At 40.2% G+C, this 26,875-nt stretch overlaps 1 protein-coding gene across 8 annotated transcripts in view; it reads left to right on the forward strand.

The window, feature by feature from the left end:
• Positions 1-26,875, forward strand: part of Frmpd4 (FERM and PDZ domain containing 4) — a 631,873-nt gene that overhangs the window by 367,178 nt on the left and 237,820 nt on the right. For all 8 annotated transcript variants that reach the window (XM_057759464.1, XM_057759460.1, XM_057759465.1 and 5 more), the window contains one exon: positions 16,771-16,887. In XM_057759464.1, the coding sequence (XP_057615447.1) occupies positions 16,850-16,887 (38 nt within the window). In that variant the 5' untranslated portion in view covers positions 16,771-16,849. The remainder of the gene's footprint in view (positions 1-16,770; positions 16,888-26,875) is intronic.

The raw sequence follows: 26,875 nt of genomic DNA on the forward strand, positions 1-26,875 counted from the left end.
ATGTAAACAAAGAGTTTTTTTTTTGCTAGCTGATTGTAATTTAACTAAATACAAAAAAAGGCAACAAGAATATTAGAAATTATTCTATATCACACCCCTTGTTCGTGAACGCCTCTTATCTCATTTGAAAACTTTTACACAGCAACCTGTCCTTCTGTTACGCTAGGTTCAGGGACTCTTGATGTGAATTTTGGAAAGCAGCCACTGCTGTGCATTTTTTTGTCATTACAGTTTGGGACTGTGTATCAGTTGCACATTTGAACCACCATCCATCCGCATCATAGGCCTATCTATTTATAAGAGATCACTTGTCTCAGGGATTTAAAATGTCCCATAAATATTCAGGTACATGATGCACTCAATGAAAAACAGTCCATCTCTGGCTCAAATACTACGGCAAACAAAAACTTTATTCATTTCCCCTGAGTGGCGAACTGTTATCCTGATGATAAAAATAAGAGTTTTCCCCCACAGAATCTATGCATTTGGACCTTTTCCAATTCTGTTAAAGAGTATAGCTTTTGAGAAAGAGGTCCATTGTCAAGATGAAGGTGGATATTTTAGAGCTGAAAGCACATCAAGGGTAATGGACACGGTGCTCTCACTCCCTCAAGGAGGAAACCAAACATGGAAAGCATAAATGGTTTCCAGAGGTTGGTTGCTACAGGTTGATTACCGAATGTCAATTTTTTGTGCTAATAAAGTTGTATTGAAAAGTGCCTTGGATGCTAGTTAGACCCGGAACTTAGCCTCTAGTTTCTAGACCAGGGTTCTCTCACCATGATCCATTTTTACTTTTAGTTCACAAAAAGTATCTGCATAATTCAGTGCCTTTTCTCACTCTGTCCTTTCTTCTTTTAAATAAGCCTATCTTTTATTTTTGTTTGTAGTTGGTGAAGAATAATTTTTTGACTCTGTGTGTGTGCAAGCATGCGCACATTGTGTATGTATATGCATTTGTGTGTGGCGGGAGTTCACTTGTTCATGTATACATAAGGGAGGGGATCAGAGGTCAATCCCAGGTATCTTTGGTTGTTTCTCCATCTATTTTTTATATTATTGTTTTATTTTTGAGATATGGTCTCTTAGCATATCTGTTTTTGAGATATGGTCTCTTAGCATATCTGTTTCAGCTAGATAGGCTAGTCAGTGAGGCCCCAGGAGCTTCCTGTTCCCTAGCATCTTCTCCATGCGTGGGGTTCACAGGAACACACCAGTAACTATGCTCAGCTTTTACATAAATGCTGCAAATTCAAACTCTCCAGCCCCTTATATTTTCTCTTGCCCAGAAAGCAATGAGATGAGCTTGTTGCTGTCTCCTTAACAAAAATGCTTTGAGGTTGGCAAGATTGTTCCATGGGTAAAGGGCTTGCCACCAAACTTGATGACACCAGTTCAATGCCAAGAATACACATGATGCAAGGAGAAAACTGTCTCCCACAAGTCGTCTTCTACACTCCACAAGCATGCTCCATCCTCCTTACAAATACATATAGCTTTTCTAACAATAACTTAAAATATGCTTGAAATTTAGGATTCTGAAAACCAAGAAACAAGGCCAAAAAGATAAACTGAACTATAGTCTAAACAGTGTCTGTGTTAAACTTCAAAATCTAAAAAAAGTCAATGTATTAATACATGCATATCTTTGACCAAGTGAAAATATTATTTATTTTTATCTATGTCAAAAAATGTCTGCATTTTCTACATACCCATTCAAAAGGGAATGACTTGCATTGTATTAAGTTCTGTGAGTAGCGGTATTAGGTTTTGAGCCTTCTATTAGTAAGTGAAACATTAAATATGAATGCCCTCTAGATGACAAGTGTTTGTAAGTATTTTAATGACACATTTAAGAATTAGACTAGGCCATTTGGTATCTTCAACCAATGCTGTATGCCAGGGATCCTGTAATCACTGTCCAGGTCTGCAACATGATGAATTTGGTGGGCTCTGGGAGCATATTCAAGTTCCATATTGTAGCTAAATATAAGACTAGATCTTCTAGGACAGAAGAAAATCTACCTCATAATTGGAATGAGTTAAAAGTTGTCTGTGTGAGATCATTCAAGAACTGGAAGACTTCCCTGTCTTCTCATTGTTACTATATCAAACTACTGAGAAGTTTCTTTAAAATTTAAATATAATACTTTTCTTAATTCATTGAGAATTTCAACACATGTATACAATTTACCTTAACCATATTTCCCCTTCTCTCTTTACCCTAACTCTACGTCCAGATCTATACCTAACGCCTCTCCCAATTTCACATTTATTTATCCATCTATCTGTCTGTCTGTCTAAATAACCCACCAAGTCCTATTACTGCTGCCCATATGTTTATGGGTTTGGGAACATCAATTGGAACATAGACTGTCTATCCACCACGGGCCACACCCCTAAAGAAAGGTACCTCTCCATCCTTTAGCAACCATCAACTCTCAATATTTCCTCAGGTGGGGGTGGGGCTTATGACTCCTCCCCACTAATTCTGAATATTTTAACTGGATTGGTTGTGTCCAGGTCATATGCAGGCAATCACAGCTGCCACGAGTTCATGAGTGCAGAGTCCCTGTCATATCCAGAAAATACTATTTCTTTGAGTTCTCCCTTACCTCTGGCTCTTAAATTCTCTTCCACCTCCTCTTTTGTGGTGATCCTTGAGCATTTGGGGGAAGGAACACTAAACAGACATTTTTTTTGCTCTGAACTTTGACCATTTGTGAGTTTTTGCACAGTCTCTGCCTAGTACACAGAGATGCTTCTGAGGAGTTTTGATTAGGTCCAAGGTTAACAGCCCAGAGCTGGGACAATGTCCTGGTCAGGTGAGCTACAATCTCTGCCTTCCTCAGCAATAGTATAAGTTCCATGAAGACAAGTACTCTATGTATCACAGTTCTACCTTGAATAATAAGAGTCACCAATGTCAAATGATTGAATGAATGAGTATCTTAAAGATAAGAGGTACTTTGGAGTAAAAAGAGATCCTAGAAATCGTTCTAGCCAATATTGAGCCCACATTCAAGGAATGGAATGTTGATGTGGGAGTGATTTCTTTCTTATCTGTTGTTTTCATTGGTTAATTAATAAAGAAACTGCCTAGGCCCATTTGATAGGCCAACCCTTAGGTGGGTGGAGTAGACAGAACAGAATGCTGGGAGAAAGAAGCCGAGTCAGGCAGTGACCATGATTCTCCCACTCCAGACAGACGCAGGTTAAGATCTCTCCTGGTAAGCCAGCTCGTGGGGCTACACAGAATATTAGAAATGGGTTAGATCAATATGTAAGAGGTAGCCAATAAGAGGCTGGAACTAATGGGCCAGTCGTGTTTAAAAGAATACAGTTTCCGTGTAATTATTCCGGGTAAAGCTAACCGGGTGGCGGGACGCAGCCCCGCTGCTCCACCAACAGAATATAATAGTGTTGCTATGGCATACATAAACCTCACCAAAGAACCTTGGAAATGGTCAGTCTTCAGCGGAGGCTTGGAGATGACAAGAAAAGTATCTCAATGTGGAGGACTGGCCTCCCCAACACTTTTGTTTCTATTTGGAATATTCTTGTAACTCAAATTGGTCAATCTTCTCTTGCATCATCAGCCAAACCAAATTCATCTAGAAAGAGATTTGTTTCTCACCGCAAATCTTTTTGAAAGAAAGAAAGAAAGAAAGAGAGAAAGGAGGGATACATTGGTGCTTGGTATTGACTAGCCTTGCCTGTACTTTGGGTCCTAAGTTCATAAAGACAGCTGTGAGGGACCTTGTAGTCAGAAGAGACTGTTGCTCAAAATTAGACCCCTTCTTCTGGTGCCTATAGTATGTTGCTACTGTTCTTGCTTGTCTGTCTTGATGTTTTTCTAGAAGCACCAAGTTGATGTGGATGCTCTCTGATTTCTGCTTGACCCACTTCGTCATTCTAAAATATTGGATACTACTTTTCAGGATTAGTTACTTTCCCATTGCTGTGATAAAACGCTCTGACCAAAGCAACTTAAAGAAAGAAGGGTGTACTTTAGCTCACAGTTTTAGCATTTAGTACATCATGATGGAGAAGGCATGGTGGCAGCAACTTGAACATGCAGGTCACATTACATTACAGTCGGGAAGCCAAGGGAAATGAATACACTGGTCCCATTAGCTTTCTCCTTTTTAGTAACTATGGAACCCAAACCTAGAGAATGGTGCCACCAACTCTTAAGATGTCTCTTCCCACCTAAATTAACTTAATCAATGTGATTCTTCATAGGCATGCTCAGAGGTTCCTTTTGTGGATACTGTCAAGTTCACAATCAATGTTAATCATCATGTGTTCCTTATCTGACTGATGATGAATTATTTATCTTCACATTTTGAACAATTTTGGGTGTTATCTGTTGGGCCCATTTCTACCATTTTTATCATCCACAATTAACATGTGCTTTGCATAAACATTCTAATGACTTGCACATTAGCTCCAATAACAAACAGTAGATGCTTGACAATTAGCTTTGACAGACACAGTGTGCTTCAGTACGTATTTTTGAATAACTATGGTTTACAAATCTTCATCATCATTTCATGGTTTGTAAACTGTCATCATCATTACTGATATTTGAAGGATAAGACCACATTTCCACTTTATAAAGTATTAGGATTATAATAGATTTGCACCTTTAAAAATTATTAAAGGAAGAGATTAGACATATAAATGCAAAGCATCAAACTTGATTTGATGTTGATTCAAACAAGTCCTTCAAAAGAATGCTATTAGAGTAATGGGAAGATTTGAACACGATCTATATATACATTCAATAATCTCCATCTGTGATCTCTCTCCTAGCAAAGATGTAGATGTCATTTGTTGACAAATAAGTTAAAAATTAAGGGTTTCCTATACTTGAAAGTCACCCCTCCAAAAGTGATATTAAATTTCCCATTGGTGTCTAATTTTAAAGTGTTTTATTTTACGTGTATGGAAGTTTTATCTGTATATATATATATATATATATATATATATATATATATATATATATATTTACTACATTCATTCATTTCTGGTACACACAGAGATCAGAGGGGACATCAGAGCCTTTGGGACTGGGATTACAGATGGTTATGAGTTGCTATATGAAAGCCAGGGGTTTAACACAGGTCCTCTGAAAGAGTGCTCTTGACTCCTAGGCCACCTCTCTAGCCCTTCATCTCTGCCCAATTTTGTATCCCTTTATGAACCTTTAATTAAACTCTATAAACTTATGTGTCAGATTAGCAAATCTGGCATTATCAGGACAGTGTGAACTCCAATGATATAAGTCTAAAGCTGTTGGATCTTCACCATTGAGGAAATTACAATTGACTAAATTATATTGTTCTGCTTTGCTTGTCTGTTACATTGATAAAATACTGACCAAACCAACATGGAAGATAAAAAGGTTTATTTCATCTTCTACATCGCCAGTCTATAACTGAGTGAAATCAGAGCAGACACTCAGATAAGAGCAGATTCAGTAACCATGGAGGAATGCTGCTTAGTGACATGCTCCCCATGGCTTGCTCAACTTGCTTTCTTACACTAACCAGGCAAGACCACAGAAGGACAGGCCCTCCCACATAAATCAATAATCAAGAAAGTGTCCCACAGAAATGCTCATAGGGTGATCTGAGAGGGACATTTCTTTAACTAACATTCTTTTCTCCCAGGTGACTCTAATTTGTGGCCAGTTAACAAATCCTAACCAGCATAGACATAGTAGACACAAAAGAACTCATTCTAACTGAAGTTGTTACAATGACCATATTAACAATCAGATACTTAGCGTTGCTATGTGTAAGTTGTGGAAATGTTTTTTTTTTTTTTTATGCTATTCTCCAGGACTTGAATACACAGTATTCAGTAACTATATAAAACAGAAGCTTCCCTTCTAATTGCCATCATGAATACCAAAAGTGCTCATGAGTACCAAGGTCATCATGGGAGGACAAGACTATTCCGAAACTGTTCTCTGCTCATTGGAGTCTTCAATAAGGATTTGGGAAGGAGCATCAATTTTGAACAGCTAGGGAATGAGATAGGGAGGGGGCATAGGTGAGCAAAGCATTCAAGTCAAAGAAAATGACGTGAACAAAAACTTGAAACCATGCATGTAGAAAGCGGTTGTGCAGAGAATGTTAGGGCGGTCCATTTATATAGCTTCATAAAATCTCAGTAGGATGCTAGGGACTTTCTGGGTGAAGCAACTGCAGAGACTCATTTCCTGAATCACCAGTTCTGATTTTTCTTCTCTAGTTTGTTTTCTGATTCCTGTGTGTTTGTATATGTGTGCACATCCCCATGTACATGTCTGGTACATGGTTGTGAGTATGTGGGTGTGTGCATTTGTGCAAACGCATTGAGAGAACAGAGACAGAGCATGATGTCAGGAGTCTTCTTCTGTTGCTCTCTACTTTCTTTTCTTTAGTCAAGTGTTGGAGGGAGGTCCCTTGTTTGTCCCAGCTGCCCAGAACCAAAAGAACCACACAGAAACTATATTAATTAAAGCGCTGCTTGGCCCATTAGCTCTAGCTTCCTATTGGCTTTTATATTAATTTAACCTATTTCTATTAATTTGTATATAACCATGTGGCAGTGGCTTACTGGCAAAGATTCGACATGTCTGACTCTGGCAGCTCCATGACATCTCTCTCTCTCCATTTTCCTTCTCCCAGCATTCAGTCCAGTTTTCCCCCACCTACCTATGTTCTGCCCTATCAACAGGGCAAGACAGATGTTTTATTCATTGACCAATAAAAGTAACACATAGACAGAATGACCTCCCACACCAGTCAAGATCTCTGACAGAACAGAAGCTTGCCATTTAGGCTATGCTAGCTTTTTTGTCCAGTCCTGAGGTAATAGGGAAACTCATGCCTGGATTTTTATGTGGGTCCCAGCGATTCAAACTCAGGTCCCGATGCTTGAAGAGCAGATGCTGTTACACACAGAGACATTTCCCTAGTCCACCTCTTTACACATTATTTTCCAGCACTCAGAACTACATGTGGTATAAGCTAGTCACTCGATGTTTGTTACAGGTGTTAACATATCCATGACAAAGTAATGATAGCAATTGCATTTGATGACCTAAATTACAGTGGTCCTTATCACACAACTTGATGCTGTAGCTTTTAGAGAAGAAAATTAATTATTACCAAGGATAATTTGTGTAGTTCAGGCCATTCTCAAGCTTACTATATAGCCAAAAATGACTTTGAACTCCCAAACTTCCTGTCATCACCTCCTGGGTGCTATGATTTACATTCAAGCACTTCCACACCCTGTTTATGAAATGCTGGGAACTGAACCTAGGCTTTCCTGCATGCTAGGTCATGCTCTATTTACTGAGCTACATAGCCAGACTTAATAGTTAATGATTGGGGGAGGGTAGTACTGGTATTGAATCTGGGATCTTTTATATGTGGGTGGGTGAGTGATCTCCTGACTAATAATTAAATTATTAGCATGTCCTTTTAAGCTGTTGTGACAAGGAAAAAGCGGTAACCTATGAATGTACCTGACACAGTTCCGGCCAGGTAACAACTTACAAGCCTCGTATTTTTATTCTACCTGTTCTTATTGTCCAGAAGACAAAACCTATAGTTTTACTGCATAGGATTTTATGACTGCATCACTGTAGAACTTGTGTTTCTTTGTTGATTCTATTCACATTTCAGCACTACTCAGAATCACAGTGTCAAAGACAACCATGATCACTCCCTCTACAGAGTGACTAGACACCTTGGTGTATCTTCTTGGCATCACATGTTTACTTGGGGTGGGAGGGGTACAACTACAAGCTCAGGAAAAGATGTAGACTATATTCTAGCAAATAGAACTTAAGACTTGGTCTATCTGCTATTCTCATATTTTGCTCTTTTAGCAATGAAACCTGATTATCCTGGTCTCTTGTACAATTTAAGGCAATGTATAATCATTTTTCTAGATTCTGAAGAATCCAGTCATCTAAAACATAAAAGTGTACTTTGCGAAAGTCTAATTCAAGATAGGACTCTATCCGACTTGAATAATGACTCCCAATGACTCCCGTGTGTAATATCCAAGTACTCTAGACACCTACCCTCTGTCACATCAGATTTCCTGGGCCTGACCCAGTCATTGTTCATATACTAAAGCTTACTACTAAGCATGATGGCTCACATCTGTAATTAAAGCATTTAGGAGACAGAGGCAGCAGGATCACCAATAGTTAGTTCAAGGCCAGCCTGAGCTACAGAGTAAGTTCTAGATCAGTCTGGGCTAAAGGGAAAGACCCTATCTAAAACCAAATGAGTCTTAGGTTTGCTTGCATCTTTTTTTGGAAGGTGAACCATTTAGCCTGAATTTTTTTTTCTCCTACCTGATTAGAAGACATAGCTCACCCAACAGGGTGAAAGAAGTCTGATCTGAAAGTCATCTCACAACTACCTGATTAGAAGACATAGCTCACCCAACAGGGTGAAAGAAGTCTGATCTGAAAGTCATCTCACAAGTGGTTTGATTGTGTAGACTGGAAAATCATATAATGGAGCATATGAAACTAATCAGGAAAAATGTTTAATGTCATTGTCAGACTATACATTCAAATGTCATTGTACCGTAGTTAAGCTCCTGAGTCATAATAAGTTTCTTCTTAACTAAAGTGACTTTGTGATGAGTATTCTTGGGATGATGTGCTATTGTAAGGCTTGACATTAGTATTTAAAGCTGTGTTTTACTCAATTGTACTTCCATGTCCTCCTTGTCACCACATAAGTGACATCTTTTAAATGGTTCGTGGGATGCCTCTGTCTTTGATGTTCTAGTCACCTGTATAGCATATGTTTCCTCTAGTAGTGCACCTGCTGAAGCCTACCCATAAAGGGTCATAGGAAAGCAAGCTGCTACCTACTCTGTAAAATCAAAATGCCTTAGTGTTACACTGAAAGCTGCATAAGAAGGCAGTAATGTTTGGAAGCAGAGGACAATATAGTCAAATTCAGACCATGTCAGTGTGGACAGTGTGATAAATAACATCTAACAGTCCTGTTAGTTATGTCCTTATACATGATGGGAATAACATACTACAGGACAAGCCTCCTTAGGGGTCATGCTAAGGATCCTTCTCCAACCACAGTACTCTATGCTAGGCACAAAAGGATCATGGATGTCATCAAAACTTTAAGTTTTTCACTGAGCCAAGCTCCTGGAGTCCAGTTGAAGAGAAAGAAAAGGGATTATATGAACAAAGGGGTCAAGACCATGATGGAAAACCCATGGAGACAGTTGACCCAAGCTAGTGGGAGCTCACTAACTCTGGACTGACAGGTAGGGAACCCATATAGGACCAAACTAGGCCCTCTGAATGTGGATGACAGTCCTATAACTTGGTCAGTCAGTGGACCCACTGGCAATGGGACAAGAATTTATCCCTAGTGCATGAACTGGCTTTTTGGAGTCCATTCACTATGGAGGGATACCTTGATCAGTCTGGATATATGTGGGAGGGCTTGGTCCTGCCTCAAATAGATGTGCCAGATTTTGTTAACTCCCCATGATTTCAGGGGAGTGGATGGGAGGTTGGGTAAGGAGAAGGTGGGAGGAGGGGGAGGAGGGGGAGGAGGGAAGGGAGAAAAACTATGGTTGAAAAAAATCCTTTTAAATAAAAAATAATTTTAAAAACCTTGGAGCTTTAAAAACCTATCTAGGCCCATCATCCTACGATAATTTTCCTCTCTCCTTGTCTTTTTCCTTTACGTTACACCTTTTGCATGTGAGATTAGAAGCAAGATGAAAAGGGAAACGCATAGACACAGACATCTGCAACACATCAGGGTCTCTCTTCTATATGTTCTCCCTTACCATTTCCTGTTGCCTTGCTTCCATGTTTTCCCTCATAACTTCTAAATCTTTCCTAATATCTTCCTTCTAATTATTTCCTGGTATTTTTCTCCCCTCACTAATTTTTCCCTGATTGCTTATATAACCCAGCAAAATCTTTCAAGCGATATAAAAACTATAGTGTTGGTACATTCCATTTTTAAAGTGAATAGATAGAATGAATAGAAGCAATAACGTATTTCTCAGTTTGCTGACATGATTCAAGGTTTTACATATTACAAGTGAAAAAAATTATTCTTACAGACCCACAATCATTCATGTCTAAGCATGTTGTTATAGACTAACAAAGTGTAAGCAAGGTCTCATTCTTAGCCAATTTTTGTTTTACCAGCAGGCTTCATTTCACTGTTACAAAGTACCCAGACGATTTTAGTTCTGCTCCCTCAGATATAAATCTCTCCTGTGTGATTGGCCACCTGAGCTGCTGAAAGGTGGCCTTGCACCAGCAGCGCATTCTCCTCTGGCAAGTCAGTAGCTGCTGGTCGCGCTTGACTTTGGTGGTGGGAACATGTGAAATGGGAAAACACCCTTAATGTCTCGAGTTGTAAAGAAAATAAAATTTGAAATTTACAGTTCAAAAAAAAAAAAAGAAGCAAGCATGAATATCAGTTGCTTCCAATGAAAACTGATGTTGAAGGATATTTGGAGGCATTTGGTGCATTTGGATATTATAATCCAATGTCATTTGAATTATCCAATAGTGGTATGGGAAGTCCTTCTGCGTATGTGTTGCTTTTATTGGTTAATGAATAAAGCTGTTTTGGCCAGTGGCTTAGCAGAATAGAGCTAGGCAGGAAAACTAAACTAAATGCTGGGAGAAAGAAGGCAGAGTCAGTAAGACGACCATGTAGCTGCCAGAGGAGAAAGATGCAAGCCACCAGCTGGAACCTTGCCAGTAGGCCGCAAATCTCATGGTAAAATATAAAATAATAGAAACTGGTTAATTTAAGATATAAGAGTTATCTAAAAATATACTTAAGCTATTGGCCAAACACTATTGCAAATAATATAGTTTCTGTTTGATTATTTCATGGTCTGGGCAGCCGGGAACGAACTAGCAGCCTCCCCCAACACTGGAGAGACATAAATAAGCATCTATTCACCCTACATGGGACAGAAACACAACAGCAAAGAAGTGATCCCACCCAAATATAACTTGGTGCAGCAGTGAGTGTATCGGGCTTACTTACTGGAGTTCAGATGACTCAAAGTAGCTCCAGCACCAAAAAGCCTACCCCAGGATAGGTGATGATTCAGAAATGCTACATTCCTAGAGCCCCATACATAATTTTTATGCAACTAACCAATCTGAGTGTCTCCCTTCTCTGGCAATTGTTTCTGCTTATGGAACCTCAGGGATTCTATCGGAAATCTGGGAAGTTGTAAGAACTCCCTGAGATTTACCAGTTTTCTTTACTTCTTGGACCTTGTAAGTTTCATCTACTTTCTGAGTCTTAGTGATCTTCTCTCCTCCCTCCAGGAGGGAAGGTTCTAATTTGAGAACATAGCTACACAGTGCCTAACCACTAACCTTGGCAGTAAAATAAATGAGGAAATGCTTTCCATTTTATGAGTATGTATGCAACACTGCATAAGCTTGGGTTCACCTGCAAATAATTTCTGTGAGTTCGGAGTAGTAAGAATAATCAGATTCTCAGTCAATGTTTACTTTGTTGTGTTTTCTACTGTCTCTCTATGTCAAGGCTGAATAATCAAATAGATATGCCTTTGGTTTTCTCATATTTGAAATAGGCACAATAATTTGCTTTTCTGCACAGTCTCAAAGACTGCAGATTAATGTTGGCTGCCTGTCTTATATGATTATTACTGAATATATAAGGAAGTTCATGAGTTTTAGTCATTCTTAACTGTTGGAGTCTAAGTCCTTTGGACCTTAGAGTAGGAAGCTGCAGGGGTCAATCTTGAGCATTCTTCTCAGTATTTAATATCAGCAGCCATTTTGTTTAGAATGATTCCAGTTGGACTCTTACCTACTGTCCCTGTTTCTGTGTCCAGAACAGTATATATAAAATATGGTGTCTGCCAGACATCTAGTTTCCCAGGAAAGTATGTAGTCTCATACACATGTTCATATCACCCAGAAGGCTGAGACAGCAACACTGCAAGAATTATACTCCAAATTGTAGTTGAGAGTCACTGTATGGGTGCTAACAAGCTAATGTAGGTCCTCTCCAAGTGCCCTTGGCCCCCTATTCATCTCTACAGCCCTAGGGAAGCCTGGGTTAGCAGCATTCTGAACCTCTTGCCACTAGAATTAAAAAAGACATAACAACTTTTCCCTACCTGTGACCACAACAAATGTCCGGAGACACTACTAAATTGCTTTGGAGATAAACATCACCCTAGTGTGAGAAATACAGTGGAGGATATAGTATTTTCCCAGCTGAAGAAACAAGGTAGAGTTAGATTTGCCAAAGGGTCATTTGTATAATAAGAGACTGGATTTACGTCTACCTGACTCAAGTCTTTGGAACCTAATTTCAGAGCCCTTCAGGCCCTCCTTCCCATGATGATGAGCTGCTGAGCTATTCCAAGGAAACTCAGATAGCCTGGGCTGCTTGCTGGTATTTTCTAAGAGCTCACTACTCTTATAATAAACTGGCCATGGAGATTTAGTCCAGCACTTAGTAACAGACACACAGCAGGAGAGCATCGGTTACTTCAAGCAGTCATCTTAACATAAATAGTTCTGCAACTTTGCCTTGACCCATTCATACATAGATGTTCTCATTTCAAAAAAAAAAAAAAAGTATCAAGATCGTTTTGTTCATGGATAGTTTCTGTCTGTTGCAAACAATGGATGGGTGAAGCTCAAAGTTGCAAACCAGTTCAGTCCATCTAGGGGAGGTTCTGGAATGATTTAAATAGCCCTGACAATGTAGGTCGCTATTTTTAAGGCTGAGGTAAGTGTTTGAAAGTGGTTCGCAGAGCCATGATCTCAGATTGGACTTGCAGAACATTAGAATTGCAAGGAGTCTTATGGCTTTGCCTGGGGAAAAAAGAAGCTGGACCTCTCTACCAGATCACAGAATTTCTGGTTTTAAAAAAAAAATTCTGTCATTTCTTCTGCCTTGGCAGTAGTTGAGCTCCTCAACTTCTAAGTGTGTGGGAAATGGTCACGGCTTATTTCAGCCTCTTCTTGTCAGACTGGAAAGGGAAATTGATTGAGTCTTTGATTCTTTTTCCACTCTAAGTCCTATATTGTTTTCACTAGACTCTGTACCATACCATACTATTTACTCCACGTAATTAATATTCTCACACTAACACGAGTCTTCTTACAGAGGAGAGGAACAAGGTTTGAGGAGGATAGGCATGTCAAGTGATTTGTTCAAGGTTATGGACAATAAAAGGAAAAGAGCCTGTTTGTAACCTGGCAATTCTTAACCCCGAGTGGATGTCAGTATTGTGTTACCTGAGATCTAGGTCTGTTTAAAAGTTCTCTATGGAAATTTCTAATTTAATAGAGTGTCCTTCAAATAGTGATGCCAGGCTATAAATGATGTCAGTGGAACCAGCCAACATACTATCATCAGTCACATTGGTAGAAGTTCTACAGAACTGCTAGGGTCCTGCTTAGGAGGGTCTTTAGACTCCAAAGTAATGTTCAGGATGAATCTTGAGGTTCAGGCATCCTTGGGTAGGAAAAGTAAGACTTCCTTTAAAGAGAAGAATGGCCCCACCTCCTGGGATTGTGCCTAAGAAATCAGAATAAGTGCATTCTAAAACTGTCAGGGGAAGATGGTTATGAGTCTCTCATAGGCACCCCCATGGACCATTAGTGCCCCAGATGAAGGTTTCTGTGCAGAACACTGTCAATTTTGCCCATTGTTACCAGAACTGCCTGGCCTCTTCTAAGGAACTAAGTGTGATTTCTGAATTTCTTAAAGCAAAACAGCCACCATTTTTTCTTGCATGTTGACCCACTCTGCTGTCCCACAAAGGCTACCTCTTCACAGTCTTTGTCGAGGCAAGCATGATTGCTCATGCCTACAGTCTCAGCACTTAGAAAGATGAGACAGGAGAATTGCTGTGAATTCCAAATTGGCTTAGGTCACAGAGCAAATTCCAGGACAGCCTGGAATATGGAATGCGATCCTGTTCTAAAACACACAAAACAAAATACACTGGTTAAAAAAGACTGCGCCAGCAGAGAGAGAGAGAGTGGATCACTTGGGAATAGTGCCAAGGCTGGTGAACCCTCTGTGGGAACAGAAGAGTAAGGAGGGCTTTAGAGCCTTTCTCCGCCTAGTAGAGAGGATTCACCACCTCCAAAGGCCATAGAATCTATCGAAGCAGGTCTCTTACTCATCTCCCTAGTTCTGACATGTTGTTGATTTTTCTCAAGACATTCCTGGATAGATGCTTTACAAGTGCTTTTGTTTGTTCTTCTTGTACTTTTGATTTGCTGGGTTCTACTGAAGCTTTTGTGACCCACATATTTTAAGTCAACTCATGAACAGGAAGACGTAGCTGTGTCTGATCTTAATTAGTCCATCATTTGGTTTCCTGCCCCTTGACCTAGAGAAGCACAGTTAGCATGACATATGCTGCTTCTGTTCTGGTAGTAGTTTCGGGTCTCGCAGTGGTTTCGGGTCGAGCAGTGGTTTCTGGTGCAGGCATTTCATTTTCGGCCGAGACTTTATTTGAAAACATTTTGCTGAATGCTTGTTTGCTACACTCTGGACATACTACCCAGGACAGAATGTGGTATATAATAAAATTCAGCAAATAAAATAGAATCCAAGCTTCCTGCAGCTCCTCATTAGAGTGCCGCGTTTGACATTTCAATTGTATTAGGGAGCCTGTGCCTTTCCTTGGGTGATTAGTATTTCATGTTGTGTGTGTGGAAAACGGCCAGGGCAGAAAACCAAGGGGGAAAAGCCATCCTGTACATGTCCCTCGGAAGAAAGGGCTTAACAAGAGCACAGTATATAATTTAGGGGTCCAAGAGAAATCATAGCATTCTGTATGTGTGCTTCCTTCCGAAGTTAAGGATAGTCTTTGTGTCACTTCTAAGTCGATTCCAGCTTGGGGAAAGTTTTAAACAACCAAATAGACTATATTCACGTCTCTAAGAGCTTGTTTTCTTGGTCCCATCTTAGAGAGCTTTCTAAAGGTGTTCCCTGCTGGCTTAAGGGGGAACTGCTGTGGGGATTTTTTTGTTTGTTTGTTTGTTTGTTATATAATACTTCAGGGTAGCCGACTCCTGTGTTCTCTCACCTGGGAGAAATTGCAGTTTTTTGTTTTCTTTAAAACCACCAGAGGAAATTGCCACTGCTGACATTTGCATAAACCAAGGAAACAAAAGAGGTGGCCATGGATTTCCTTTTAATAGTCAATGAGCAAGAAATGGTCCTACCGTGGCATTCTAAATTTACCACTCCTATTAATTTTGTGAACCCTTTTAATCCACACTCTTTATTGGAGGAGGTAGCAAGACTGAAAGGAAGTTAAGGAAAAGCCATGGGAAGAGATTTAAATTATGCAAATCTTCCTCTCCTGCGGAGGAGTTACAGGAAATGGGCTTGCATCTCTTGACACAGGTTGAGTCACTGGTTGGACAGATGCGGTGACAGAGCAATGGCTTATGGAGAGGCATTGCTTCGGATATTGACCCAAAAGGGGCAATGGGCTGCATGAAAGCCACCACGGAAGGCTTCACAAGTTGCTTTCCCATGCAAGACTGCAAGACGTCCAAGCAAGGGAGGCAGATGACAATGGGAACCCAGGTCCTGCCTGCACTCACCCTCTAGGCTGCCCTTCATTTATCACACCAGGGAAAGAGCTTCCTTCTTGGTAGAAAGGACTCCCTGGTGGCTGCTGCTGCACCGAGAGCCCCTGCAATCAGCATCACCACTTTCCGGGCTCACTTTGGTTGGTGACAACCTGACACTCGGAACCACTGCAGGATCTTAGAGCCTGGCTATATCCATTGAGCTACTTCTGTTTCATCTAAGGAGCTACATGACAAGGGATGTGGACTAAGGCTAAAATGGCATTCCTTGCTTCCTGCCAGTACCATGGGTAAGGACTGAACAAGCAATGGGCATTTGTGGGAAGGCAGGGATGAAGAGTTCAAACAAGCCTTTGGTGCTCACTTCAAAAACTAGCTACAGGTCTCCAGTTCTGGACAGGGACTTTGCAATGCTGCCTGTCACAATGGCTTGTCATAGGAATGATTGGCTGTTCCTTTTGCTTTGAGAAGACAGATAAGAGAAACATAGAAGCACTCTCTGGTCTTTCCCTGTACTGACAGACAAATTGACTTTAGTGCGTTAGAAAGCAGAAAAGGTAATGTGTGAAGGTTTGTTGCAAGTTAACAGTGAGAGTTTGTCTAATGTTCTATGATTGACTTTGTTTGGCATGTGGTTACGGTGAGCATACATTTTATATTTTGGTCATAGGAATCCAGGAAACTTCAGCTTGCTTTTTTTCATAAAAGCATAAAGCATTTATTTATCTTCATGTGTGTTTCTTTATATAACAATGTGAAATCTAAGTATGTGTGTGAAATGCCTAAATATCTGGCATATCTAGTATGCCTCTTATGGTCAGAACTACAAAGAACTTGGAATCAAAGCTTCCTACAACAGTTATTTAATTTTACTGACCATTGGTTTTCTATTCATATAGTGTATGAGCATACTTCCCTCGTGTGGATTCTATGGAAAATAAGTGCTCTAATGCATAGAAAATGCCTAGCATGCTATCTATTGCAAAGAATGTTCTTTGCAGTTGTTCTGTGACCAGTTATGCAGACAGCTTACAATTCAGAGGAATAAGACATGAACCCTGTGCAGTGATCTAAAAAGTATATTCAAGAGTCAGAGGTGATGATGCTCTCTTTGTTTCCAGCCACAGGACCAAGTCTTCGGGCTGGCCACCTCCCTCAGGAACCTGGGCCTTGAACCAGGTGCCACCCTATGGATGGGAGATGATGACAAACCGAGATGGCCGTGACTACTTCATCAAGTAGGTTAAAAAGACACCAAAGACTTTTGACAATCCTCTTCTGGTTTTGTTTCTTTAAAAAAGATTTTATTTATTCTTTGACAATTGTATACATGCATAAATGTTTTTTGATCATATTGACCCTTTATTTCCTTCTCTTATGCCCCTCCCTCTGGAAACTTCTCTCCAACATATCCTCTCCTTTCTTTTTCTGTTTCTAATAACTTGCTTAGTTTAATTAGGGTTGCCTACATATGCATGCATGTGGGGTTATTGGCTGGAGAACTGGATCGTTGGAAACTTGCTCCATAGCATTGCCAATTCTTGCTCACAGCAAAAGTGTGCACTATTAAATACTAGGTCAGTTGCATCCATTGTCTGAAACTGAAGAATAATGCTCTTTCAAACATTTCAAGGAAGGATCAAGAATGTTACTGAGTCACCTCCTCAAAGGATTATGATTTTTCGTAACACTTCTTACTAAAAGTTTCTGTTTGTATATTGGTTTAGATTATACATTTTTGTGAGAGTCTTATTTTCTTTGTGTTAAGTGAATATACATCACAGAATTTCTTACTTAAGCCATTTTGGATGTATTATTTAGTAATGTCCATGATTATATACTTCTTTATTACTTATCCATTTCCATGACTTTTGTATCACCCTTGTCTCCATTTGCTTCCTGTTGTTGCATTAAACTACTGTGACAGCAAACAACTTGGAAGAGGAAAGAGTTTGTTTAGCTTACACTTCCAGGTCAGAGTATATCACTGAGGGGATGCAGGGCAAAACTCAAGCAGGAACCTGGAAGTAGGGAGTGAGGCAAACACCATGGAGGAAAGCTGCTTACTGCATTGTTCTCCATGTCTGACTTAGCATATTCTCTTACACAGCCCGGGTCCACCTTTGAGACATGGCGCCACCCATAGTTAGCCGGCTACTCCCACATCAACCATCAATCAGGAAAATGCCCCTGTAGAGTTGCCTACAGGACTGTCTGTGGACAGTAATTCTCAGTTGGCATTCTTTTTTTTTAAATTTTTTTTCTGATTTTATTTTTTTTATTTTTTTTAATTTTTATTTATTTATTTATTAAAGATTTCTGCCTCCTCCCCGCCACCGCCTCGCATTTCCCTCCCCCTCCCCCGAACAAGTCCCCCTCCCCTCATCAGCCCAAAGAGCAATCAGTGTTCCCTGCCCTGTGCAAAGACCAAGGACCACCCACCTCCATCCAGGTCTAGTAAGGTGAGCATCCAAACTGCCTAGGCTCCCACAAAGCCAGTACGTGCAGTAGGATCAAAAACCCATTGCCATTGTTCTTGAGTTCTCAGTAGTCCTCATTGTCTGCTATGTTCAGCGAGTCCAGTTTTATCCCATGCTTTTTCAGACCCAGGCCAGCTGGCCTTGGTGAGTTCCCGATAGAACATCCCCATTGTCTCAGTGTGTGGGTGCACCCCTCGCAGAAAGGGTCCTGAGTTCCTTGCTCGTGCTCTCTCTCCTTCTGCTCCTGATTTGGACCTTAAGATTTCAGTCCAGTGCTCCAATGTGGGTCTCTGTCTCTGTCTCCTTTTATCACCTGATGAAGGTTAATATTCAGGAGGATGCTTATATGGCATTCTAATCCCTCAGATGACTCCAATTTATGTCAAGTTGATAAAAGCAAGCAGCACAACCCTTCAAAGAAATTTTCTAAGCAGGGCATTGCCACTCTAAGATGGTGACTGCCTAAGAACAAAGAAAAGTCAGTGTCATAAGATGTAGAAGGTACAGAAGGAGACTGAACTGTTTGAGTAATGGCTTCCAAGTACCTTTAAGTTCTTACTTGTATTCATTCTCCTGGTCAAATCAAAGCTAGAAGTTGGATGTGGTCACTGGTAAATCACATTTGATCCAGTAATAAGTATTTGACTCTGCTGCTTTTATCTCTCAATAATATGTGGTCTCTTTTCCTGTCCCTATACATTTTCTTATTCTAGAAACCCCATCTAAGTGAAATTATATAACTTTTGTTCTCTTGTATCTGGTTGGTTTAATTTTACATAAAGTTTTCAAGAACCTATCCTATCCATATTATAATATGTGTTAGAATTCATTTTTTAATGCTGGATAATATTCCACTGAATGTATACACCACATTTATTAATTCATCTGTCACAGGATACTTGACAGTGGTTCTGTGAACATGGTTTAATAGATTCTCTTTTGAAGGGATATATGGTATAGTTTAATGTTGTATTTGTTCTCCATGTACAAGTTCCTAGATTCCCTAGATGAACACACATGCATGCATGCACACACGCACATGTATGCGCATGCGCACACACACACACACGTTTTCATCCTGTTTTTACTTATTTAGGGTCTAGACCTAGAGTTGGAATGGCAGAACCATATGAAATTAATGGATCCAAGTTATATTCTATGGTACACCCTTTAAGATCCTACTACAAGTGGTTTGCAGAGTAGCTGTCTTTATCTAGATGCTTGCAGTTTGGTGAGAAGAGCATTTACATTGTGTGTGTGTGTGTGTGCGAGAGTCTTTTTCTCCAACACTACTGAAATAGTCTTAATTATAAAAAATTAGTAAAATAGATTTTGGATCAGGAAGCACAGTTGGCCAGAGTCCAGTTATAATTAAGTAGTGATTTGAGAGGAAGGAAAAAAAATATTTTTCCTACCACAGGCTATTTCCTTTTTTTCACCCAAGCTGCATATGTATTGATTAGCAAATATAAGGTTATATGGGGAGTGGGGATCAGTTTTATAAAGGTGTCTGTCTAGTTGTTTGAGTCTTTTCTACTCTTTACTCAAGCCCACACCCAAGTGAAGATTGCTGGGAAGCCAGCAGGTTGAAAACTCACAGGATTTTTGTGGGTGCTTTTCTAGTCTGTAGAACCCAAATTCTTTCTCTTCCCCATAATTGCTGCAGAGGGAAGAAGACCCTCTTAAGCCCACAGCTAATGCAGGAACTACCTCTTGAGGGCACCTTTTAAAGACTGTGCTCATGCTCATGGAGAAAGAAGCATGAGAATGGCCTTTGGAATCCAGTCTCAAAACAATCAAATGACAGGAACAAAGACCAGTAGTTTGGCTCACACCATGGATTCTAAACTGTTGGTTTTGCACAGTTTATCCACATTTTTTCTTCTGTTAAGACAATGTATGATGTTATCAAATATGCTATCTGTCTTCCATCATGGTTACAGATGCACTCAGTTGTTTCAGTTAAAGTGATCCAGATATTTGTAGTCAAAACTGGAAAAAAATGAGGCAAAGAAATGTACTTTTAAGGTATGAATTAAAACTTTTTTTTTTTTTTTTTTTTGGTTTTTCGAGACAGTATATTTTGGACTTTTCTGATTAATGCCTAGTTTTCTTTCCTCCTGCTTGGCTTTTATAGGCGTTGACATATATGCAAGATATTCTTTCAAAAGGTAATAACTCAAACTGTGTTTTGCTTGTGAGGGCATCTAGGAACACTGGTTAGTTCTACCTTAAGAATTGCCATTTGTTACCATCTAGATGGGATGGTCATGCATCAATTTAAGCTTTCTGCTGCTCTGGTGTTGGCTGTCAAACTAGAAGAGACAAGTGGTTACTCAAAGAACTTGCTCAGATTGCTGCTGATGGGTTTGAAAACCAAAACCACCAGCATCATTTGGCCAAAGTTGTGTCATTTTTTTAAGTACACGTCTATAGTCCTCTCAGAGAACGTGTAAGATGTCTAGAAAGTGCTTGTTCCTTCTCTGTCACTCATGAGTCTGACAAATAACGAGAATCCCTCTACCTACTGAGTTTTGGCCTTTTGAGAGAGATGCTGCAATTATCAGTTTCTGGGGAGCTCAGGTTTGCATTACAGAGTATTTTTGTATTCATTAGTATTCTTAGTTAAAAGGACATCTGGGAAACTGATCTATGGTTAGTAATTAGCCCCTTTGCGTTTAATTTTTCACTTGTTTACATACATTTTGAAGGAGATTATGGTTTCTTAAATTTTTTTTCTTAGGATGCAAATAGTATCAGCATCAGACAGTTGCCTTGGGTGGAAGTTCAACTTTCACTGAGCAATGGACCAAATGATAGGAGGGATCAGGTTGTTGTATTCAAAGTTTCAGTCTGAGAGCCAAATAATAAAAATTCTATCATTATAATTCTTGCAATACATGGCCTAAGATATTTCAAATTTTATTGAAGTTTCATTTGGATATATAATTCCCCCTTATATAGAGTAGGGATGATAGACTATTTTCTATAAGGAGTTATTGGTCCACAGGGTTAAAAATGGAGAAAGGGTGGAGAGATGGCTCAGTAGTTGAAGGCACTTGGCATTCATCCAAAGGACATGGATTTTATTCTTAGCACCCAAATGGTGGCCCACAATCTTCAATAACTCCATTACCAAAGGATCCAGCACCCTCTTCTGGCCTCTGTGGGCACAAGGCATGTGCATAGTGTATAGACACACATGCAAACACACACCAAGACATATAAAGTAGAACTGAAAGAAAATGAAGGATGCTGACACACATAGGCCAATGTACACTTGTATGACATCTCATAGTTTGGAAACTAGTAGTTTTTAACCTTGCTATCCTATTAGAATAGCTTAAGAAGCAATAAGATCCTGATGCCTGGGTCTGGGGGTAAAGACATTTCAGATGCACCCAGGTGACTCCATGGAATAACTACGGTGGCTGCACTGAAGCAGTTCTCTGCACCTGCTTCTTTCCTTTGACTTCAGCACAGTAACACTATTACCATCTGCCTGCTGATAAAACACAGACTAATCCAGTGGCATGTCCAAAGTCACATACATTTTCTGAATTAGAATTCATTTTCAACTATGCCAGAACCCTGTTAAGAAAGGATTACTTTCATCGTGATACTTAGAAACATCTGAATTACAGATTTATCTATTTAATTTTTTTGGCCATGCCAATGGTGCAATCTATGCTTTCATGCGTGCAAACGTGTAACTGCTGAGAGGTACCACTAACCTGAAGTTCAGTGTTTGGGGAACAGAGAATATTTTCAAAGAAATATGACAAGCTGGGCACTGTGGTGCATGCCTATAATTCCAACACTTGGCAAGTGATGGCAAAAGGCCTGTATTGTCCCCCAAAAACACAAATGAAGGAAATGATACAATACAAAAGTTTTCAATACTTATTATTACAAATTATGAGAGAAAGCAGAGCTGAGGATGGAGTAGAGGCAGCTAAAACGATAGAAACTGCAAGGAAAAGAAAGGGACATAGGACAATGCACTATGGTAAGAACTGGCTAAGAGAAGGAAAGGCGAATAGAATAAGAAATAAACAGGGACAAAGCAAGGTAGCTGAAATTATTACCATTCGAGCAGCACTGTGATCTGTAAATTTAAGTGTAGATGGAAATGGGTACTGATACATATATAGCTGTGAATACAGATATGGATACAGATATAGGTGCAGATATAGATGCATACAGATAGAATATAGATATTGGTTTATATATAAAATACAGATAGAGATTGTATATAGTCAGTGACCATAAACCACCAGGCATGTTGTAAAGTGGTATGAGCTGATGCAAAGAAAGCAGGAAGCTCATGGGAAGCTGGGGAATAGGTTAAGATTGTGAGGAGCCTTGGGCAGGTAAAACCTATTTTAATCTCTCCAGGCAAAGGCTTCCATACCAATCACTAGGCAGACAGGTGCACGTGGGCACAGGCACACATGAAGACCAGCCCATAGGCTAAATGGAGGTAGACACACAGGCCTATAGACAGACAGATATAAGCAAGCTGTCCAAGGCAAAGACAGTCGAATAGCAATAACTTTGTAACATATTACATCACTGTTTACTTTTCCAGTGCCTTGGACATTCACTGTCAGCCATTTTGTGCTGACTCATGGCCCTGGATGTCTAGTGTTCGTCATCTTTTAGCTGACTTATACTGGGTATCTAGAGTGATGCCATGCTGTCTAAATATACATTGGCTCTTACGGCCTTCTGTTCCCAAGATGTATTCACCTGGGCGAGTTTCTGTTTATGGTACTTCTTTTGAAATAATTCCTTATTTATAGAACCTCTTTTCCCTATCAAAGTATTTTAGTTTGGACAAAACCAAGCGATTTATTCTAAATAGCATACTACTAACGTTAAGAATATTCTTCCAAGACATAAGATTTCATGTAATTGACAACCAGTCTTCTGAGGAAGTCAATGCCAACACAAACTCTTTTTCTCACTTGCAAAATAACTTAAGGGTCTCGGGAATTGTAATGGCATATCTTATCATTATTCAAATTCATGCTCACATTCATACCATTAGCATCTAAGGACTCAGTTCTTGGAGTCAAATTGGTACTAAATGCCCTGTATCTTAAGACTTTGACTCCCTCTCTGACGGCACCCTAAGTCTGGTAATGTGCTCTCAGCTCATCTTACCTCCATCTGTATAAACCTACTCTTCCTTCTGAATCTTTCCTTGGCTATACTTAGTATTATTTATTAAGCACCAATAACTGCTGAAATTGCCTAGATATGTAAGACACAATGCTGTTTCAAAGAACCCCAGTGTTAAGTGGAAATACAGAGGATAATAATAGATCTGGCTTTAGAAGCAATGGAGACCCCCAGGAGGGATGCAAGTAGGATTTTTGATGGGAGTGACAGAATTGAAAGCTGTTGCCAAGGCCTTCACCCTCCTGAGAGTCCAACCATCATTTTCAATAGAACCATGAATACTTTAGCTTCTGTACAGATTCTTAAGTTTCATGGAAAATGGGAGTACCATATGTTATTTTCCTTTTAGTTCTTAATGGAATAAGAACAAGCTCATGTGACTGTAAGGTGGGCAAGCTTAATGCCTGGGAGAGTCATAAATGTTTCGCTTTCATTTGGTTATAAAGGGAAAAGTATTAAAACATAGCCGAAATTAACACGAGCCAGCGGCAAGATAAAGAACCGTGAGTCAAGTTGAAGCTGTCAGTTGAGATAGAAGGTTGTCAAAGAGATGAAAAAATTGTTTCTAAGCTATATGGTGTGCGGGCTGGTTTTGTAAGTTCAAATTTGAGAGACTTTTCCCCCTGGACTCTGACTTTCTAGCCACATCACCCTGTTGTGTGTGGGGGAAAGAGTGTCTCTGTGTATGTGTATTGGATAAGACACACCATTCTATTATTCTACTAGCAATTCCCATGGTGGGCAATTAAACAGAACTACTGTCTACTTAATGCGATAGAATTCAATTCTGAATCCTGAATAGTAGAGTTATTAATGAGCTGGGGAAACGTCCACTTTGTTCTCCAGTTTGGACTCGGCCTAACTTGGAAAGTGTTGAGCCATCCCTGTCTGCCAATCTCGTATCTTTCCACTGGTCAGTGGGAAATGCATTTTCAGCTCATCTGTCTCCAGGAGAGAATTATCCGAATAAGTGCCAGTAGCTTGTATCTTCTCACTGCTTTCTTATCGATCCCAGCAGAACACAGCCAACTCAAGGTGATAGGATTCGGTCATCACAGAAATCAGAGACAGAGACCTCACGTCACACACCTGTGAAAGCCCCTAGCCTTCCCTCTAGAACTTACCTGATCCAATTCAAATATCCCAATGAGAGAAATAATTGATTGTCTGAGAACATTATTTGATAGCTGTAGGGCTATTCTTGCAACATTTTTCTTCCAAAGTTTTATAAGACTCTGACTTATTTTGTAGTTGGAGATCTTTCCCTGTTACTCTGTGATAAATTCCCTTAAATTTTTCTCGGTTTAAAAGTTACTGTCAAATGATAAAAGTTATTGTGGTCACATTGCCACTGTACTAGAGTATATTATAGCTTAATACAGATATTAATTTCCTCTATTAAGCCTACATGTTTAACACCCAACAAAGGCCAAATGAATTTGATTAGATTACACATGTTGTTACCCTCAGTTTCTAGCAATATAGTTCTAGCAGTCTCAGCAGAATTTTAAGTCGTATCCATGAAGGGAATTATCAAAGTTATGGGACTGAGGAGACAGTTTAGTCAATAGGCTAAGTGCTTGCCTTGCAAACATGGTGACCTGAACTTGATCCCCAGAATCCACGTAAAAACTCAGCCAGGTACAGGTGTGTTGGTATACACTTGTACTCCTATTGCTAGGTGGGCAGAGACAGGCCAGAGCTCAGTTGCTGACCATTTCAGCAAAACTGTGAGCTCCATGTTCCGTGAGAGTACCTATTTCTAAAACAAGATGGCGAGTCATGGGGGAGGAGGTTAGTCACATATACACATTCATGCACATATGCACACATACACACAAACACACATACATACATAGAGAGTGTGAGAGACAGAGAGAGAGACAGAGAGAGAGACAGAGAGAGAGACAGACAGAGACAAAGACAGAGAGAGAAGATAGTTGTTTATGGTATCTGAGTGTTAATGTGTAAAGATTTAAAACACCAAAAAAAAGAGGAACTAACAATATGTTGTAGGTGAGGCACTACACTGAATTTGTTAGATTCCTTCCTTCCTTCCTTCCTTCCTTCCTTCCTTCCTTCCTTCCTTCCTTCCTTCCTTCCTTTCCTTTCCTCCTCTTCTCTCTCTTTCTTGATGAAGAATTATGAAATAGAATACAAACTATACACAGTGAGTTCTGCAGACACAGTCAATAATTACCTCATGGCAAGAACAAATGGCATTCTGTTCAACAAATTCCTGAGGATTTCAAGCATCTAGTCATGGGGAAGGAGGCATACTGTAATTTTGGAACGGTGGGAACAAAGTCAACGTGGTGGTGTCATTACATGAAATGAAAGGTGATTATGTTCCCTCAGTGCACATGCTTCCGGGGCTGCCATTAAGGCTGCTGATTCCCTTCCTTGGAGTAGATTTGTTTTCTTCTGAATCTGACAAAGCACCTATCTGCTGAGTTAATAATTGCTGCTCCCAGCTGGAAGGTAGGATTTCTAAGCCGATGGTAGGGCTTTAACAGGGAGGCTCAGAACGGACACTATCATTCCAGATGTAACTTGGCATCGAGGCCAGAAGCTCAACCTAAGTAGACTTTTCCTGTACCCAGCTGGTTTCCTTTTTGGCTTGAAACTTCGCTGGTATACATGCTGTGGCCTTCACCGAGGACAAATGCCTGAAATACTTGGCTTTTTTTTTCTGTCTTGTGGGTCAAAGGATCACATGGCATTTTAATTACCCAAAGCTCCTGGGGCCACTTGACCACAGCAGAGTTGGGGCACACATGTTTGGCCCAAGCTGTAAGAAGCAGGTTAGCTCCATGCCCGGGGTCACCTCTTTCATCACCTATGCTGACTGTAGCCCTTGGGGGTGCTACATAAGGTGGCTCACCAAGTCCATTTGGCTGATGAACCTGTGAAAAGTAAGAAGCACCTGGGCAACCAGGTTTCTGTCACAGCCTGTGATTGAAATCCTAGCTCGGGGCTGCCAGCCGCCCTTGGTTCTTTTGACTCACCTTTGAGCCCTTTCTGACTGAACTGAAGCAGGCCTTGCAGAGAGAAATTTTCATGTCACTGCCTATGTCTGGCTCACATGCAGAAACTCTAGCCTGTGCCAAATTCCAAGTGGGTGTTCCTGGCAAGTGGGCTAGCTGCACTTGAGAATCACCTTTGTGGCAGGTGCTTTGCCATTATTCTTTGCCCTCTTTTGTAAAAGGAGATAGAGAGCAAGTGACAGAGGAGGGTAGTGACACAGCACCTTATTGCTTTTCCCCAAAGAACGGGAGGCTTTAGTGCATGTCAAGCCTTTATCCATCCTGTATCTCCTCTCAAAGCCTAGATAAAGCCTTGTTTTCAATGGCCAGTTTCTGGCAAAGAGCCTCTTCAAATAGACGGGTCAGAAACACCAGTGTGTTTTATGCCATTGTTCACTCTGACCAGTCCAAGTGAAGAGTTTTGTGCCCTCCAATTTCATGGAGCGAGCCATTCACTCTCTGTTCCCAGAGCACACAGTCTGGGCAGAGAAAGCTCACATTGAAATGACTGGGAGGGCCCTCTAAGACGTGTG

Source organism: Chionomys nivalis, chromosome X (assembly GCF_950005125.1).
Source record: "Chionomys nivalis chromosome X, mChiNiv1.1, whole genome shotgun sequence".
NCBI lineage: Eukaryota > Metazoa > Chordata > Mammalia > Rodentia > Cricetidae > Chionomys > Chionomys nivalis.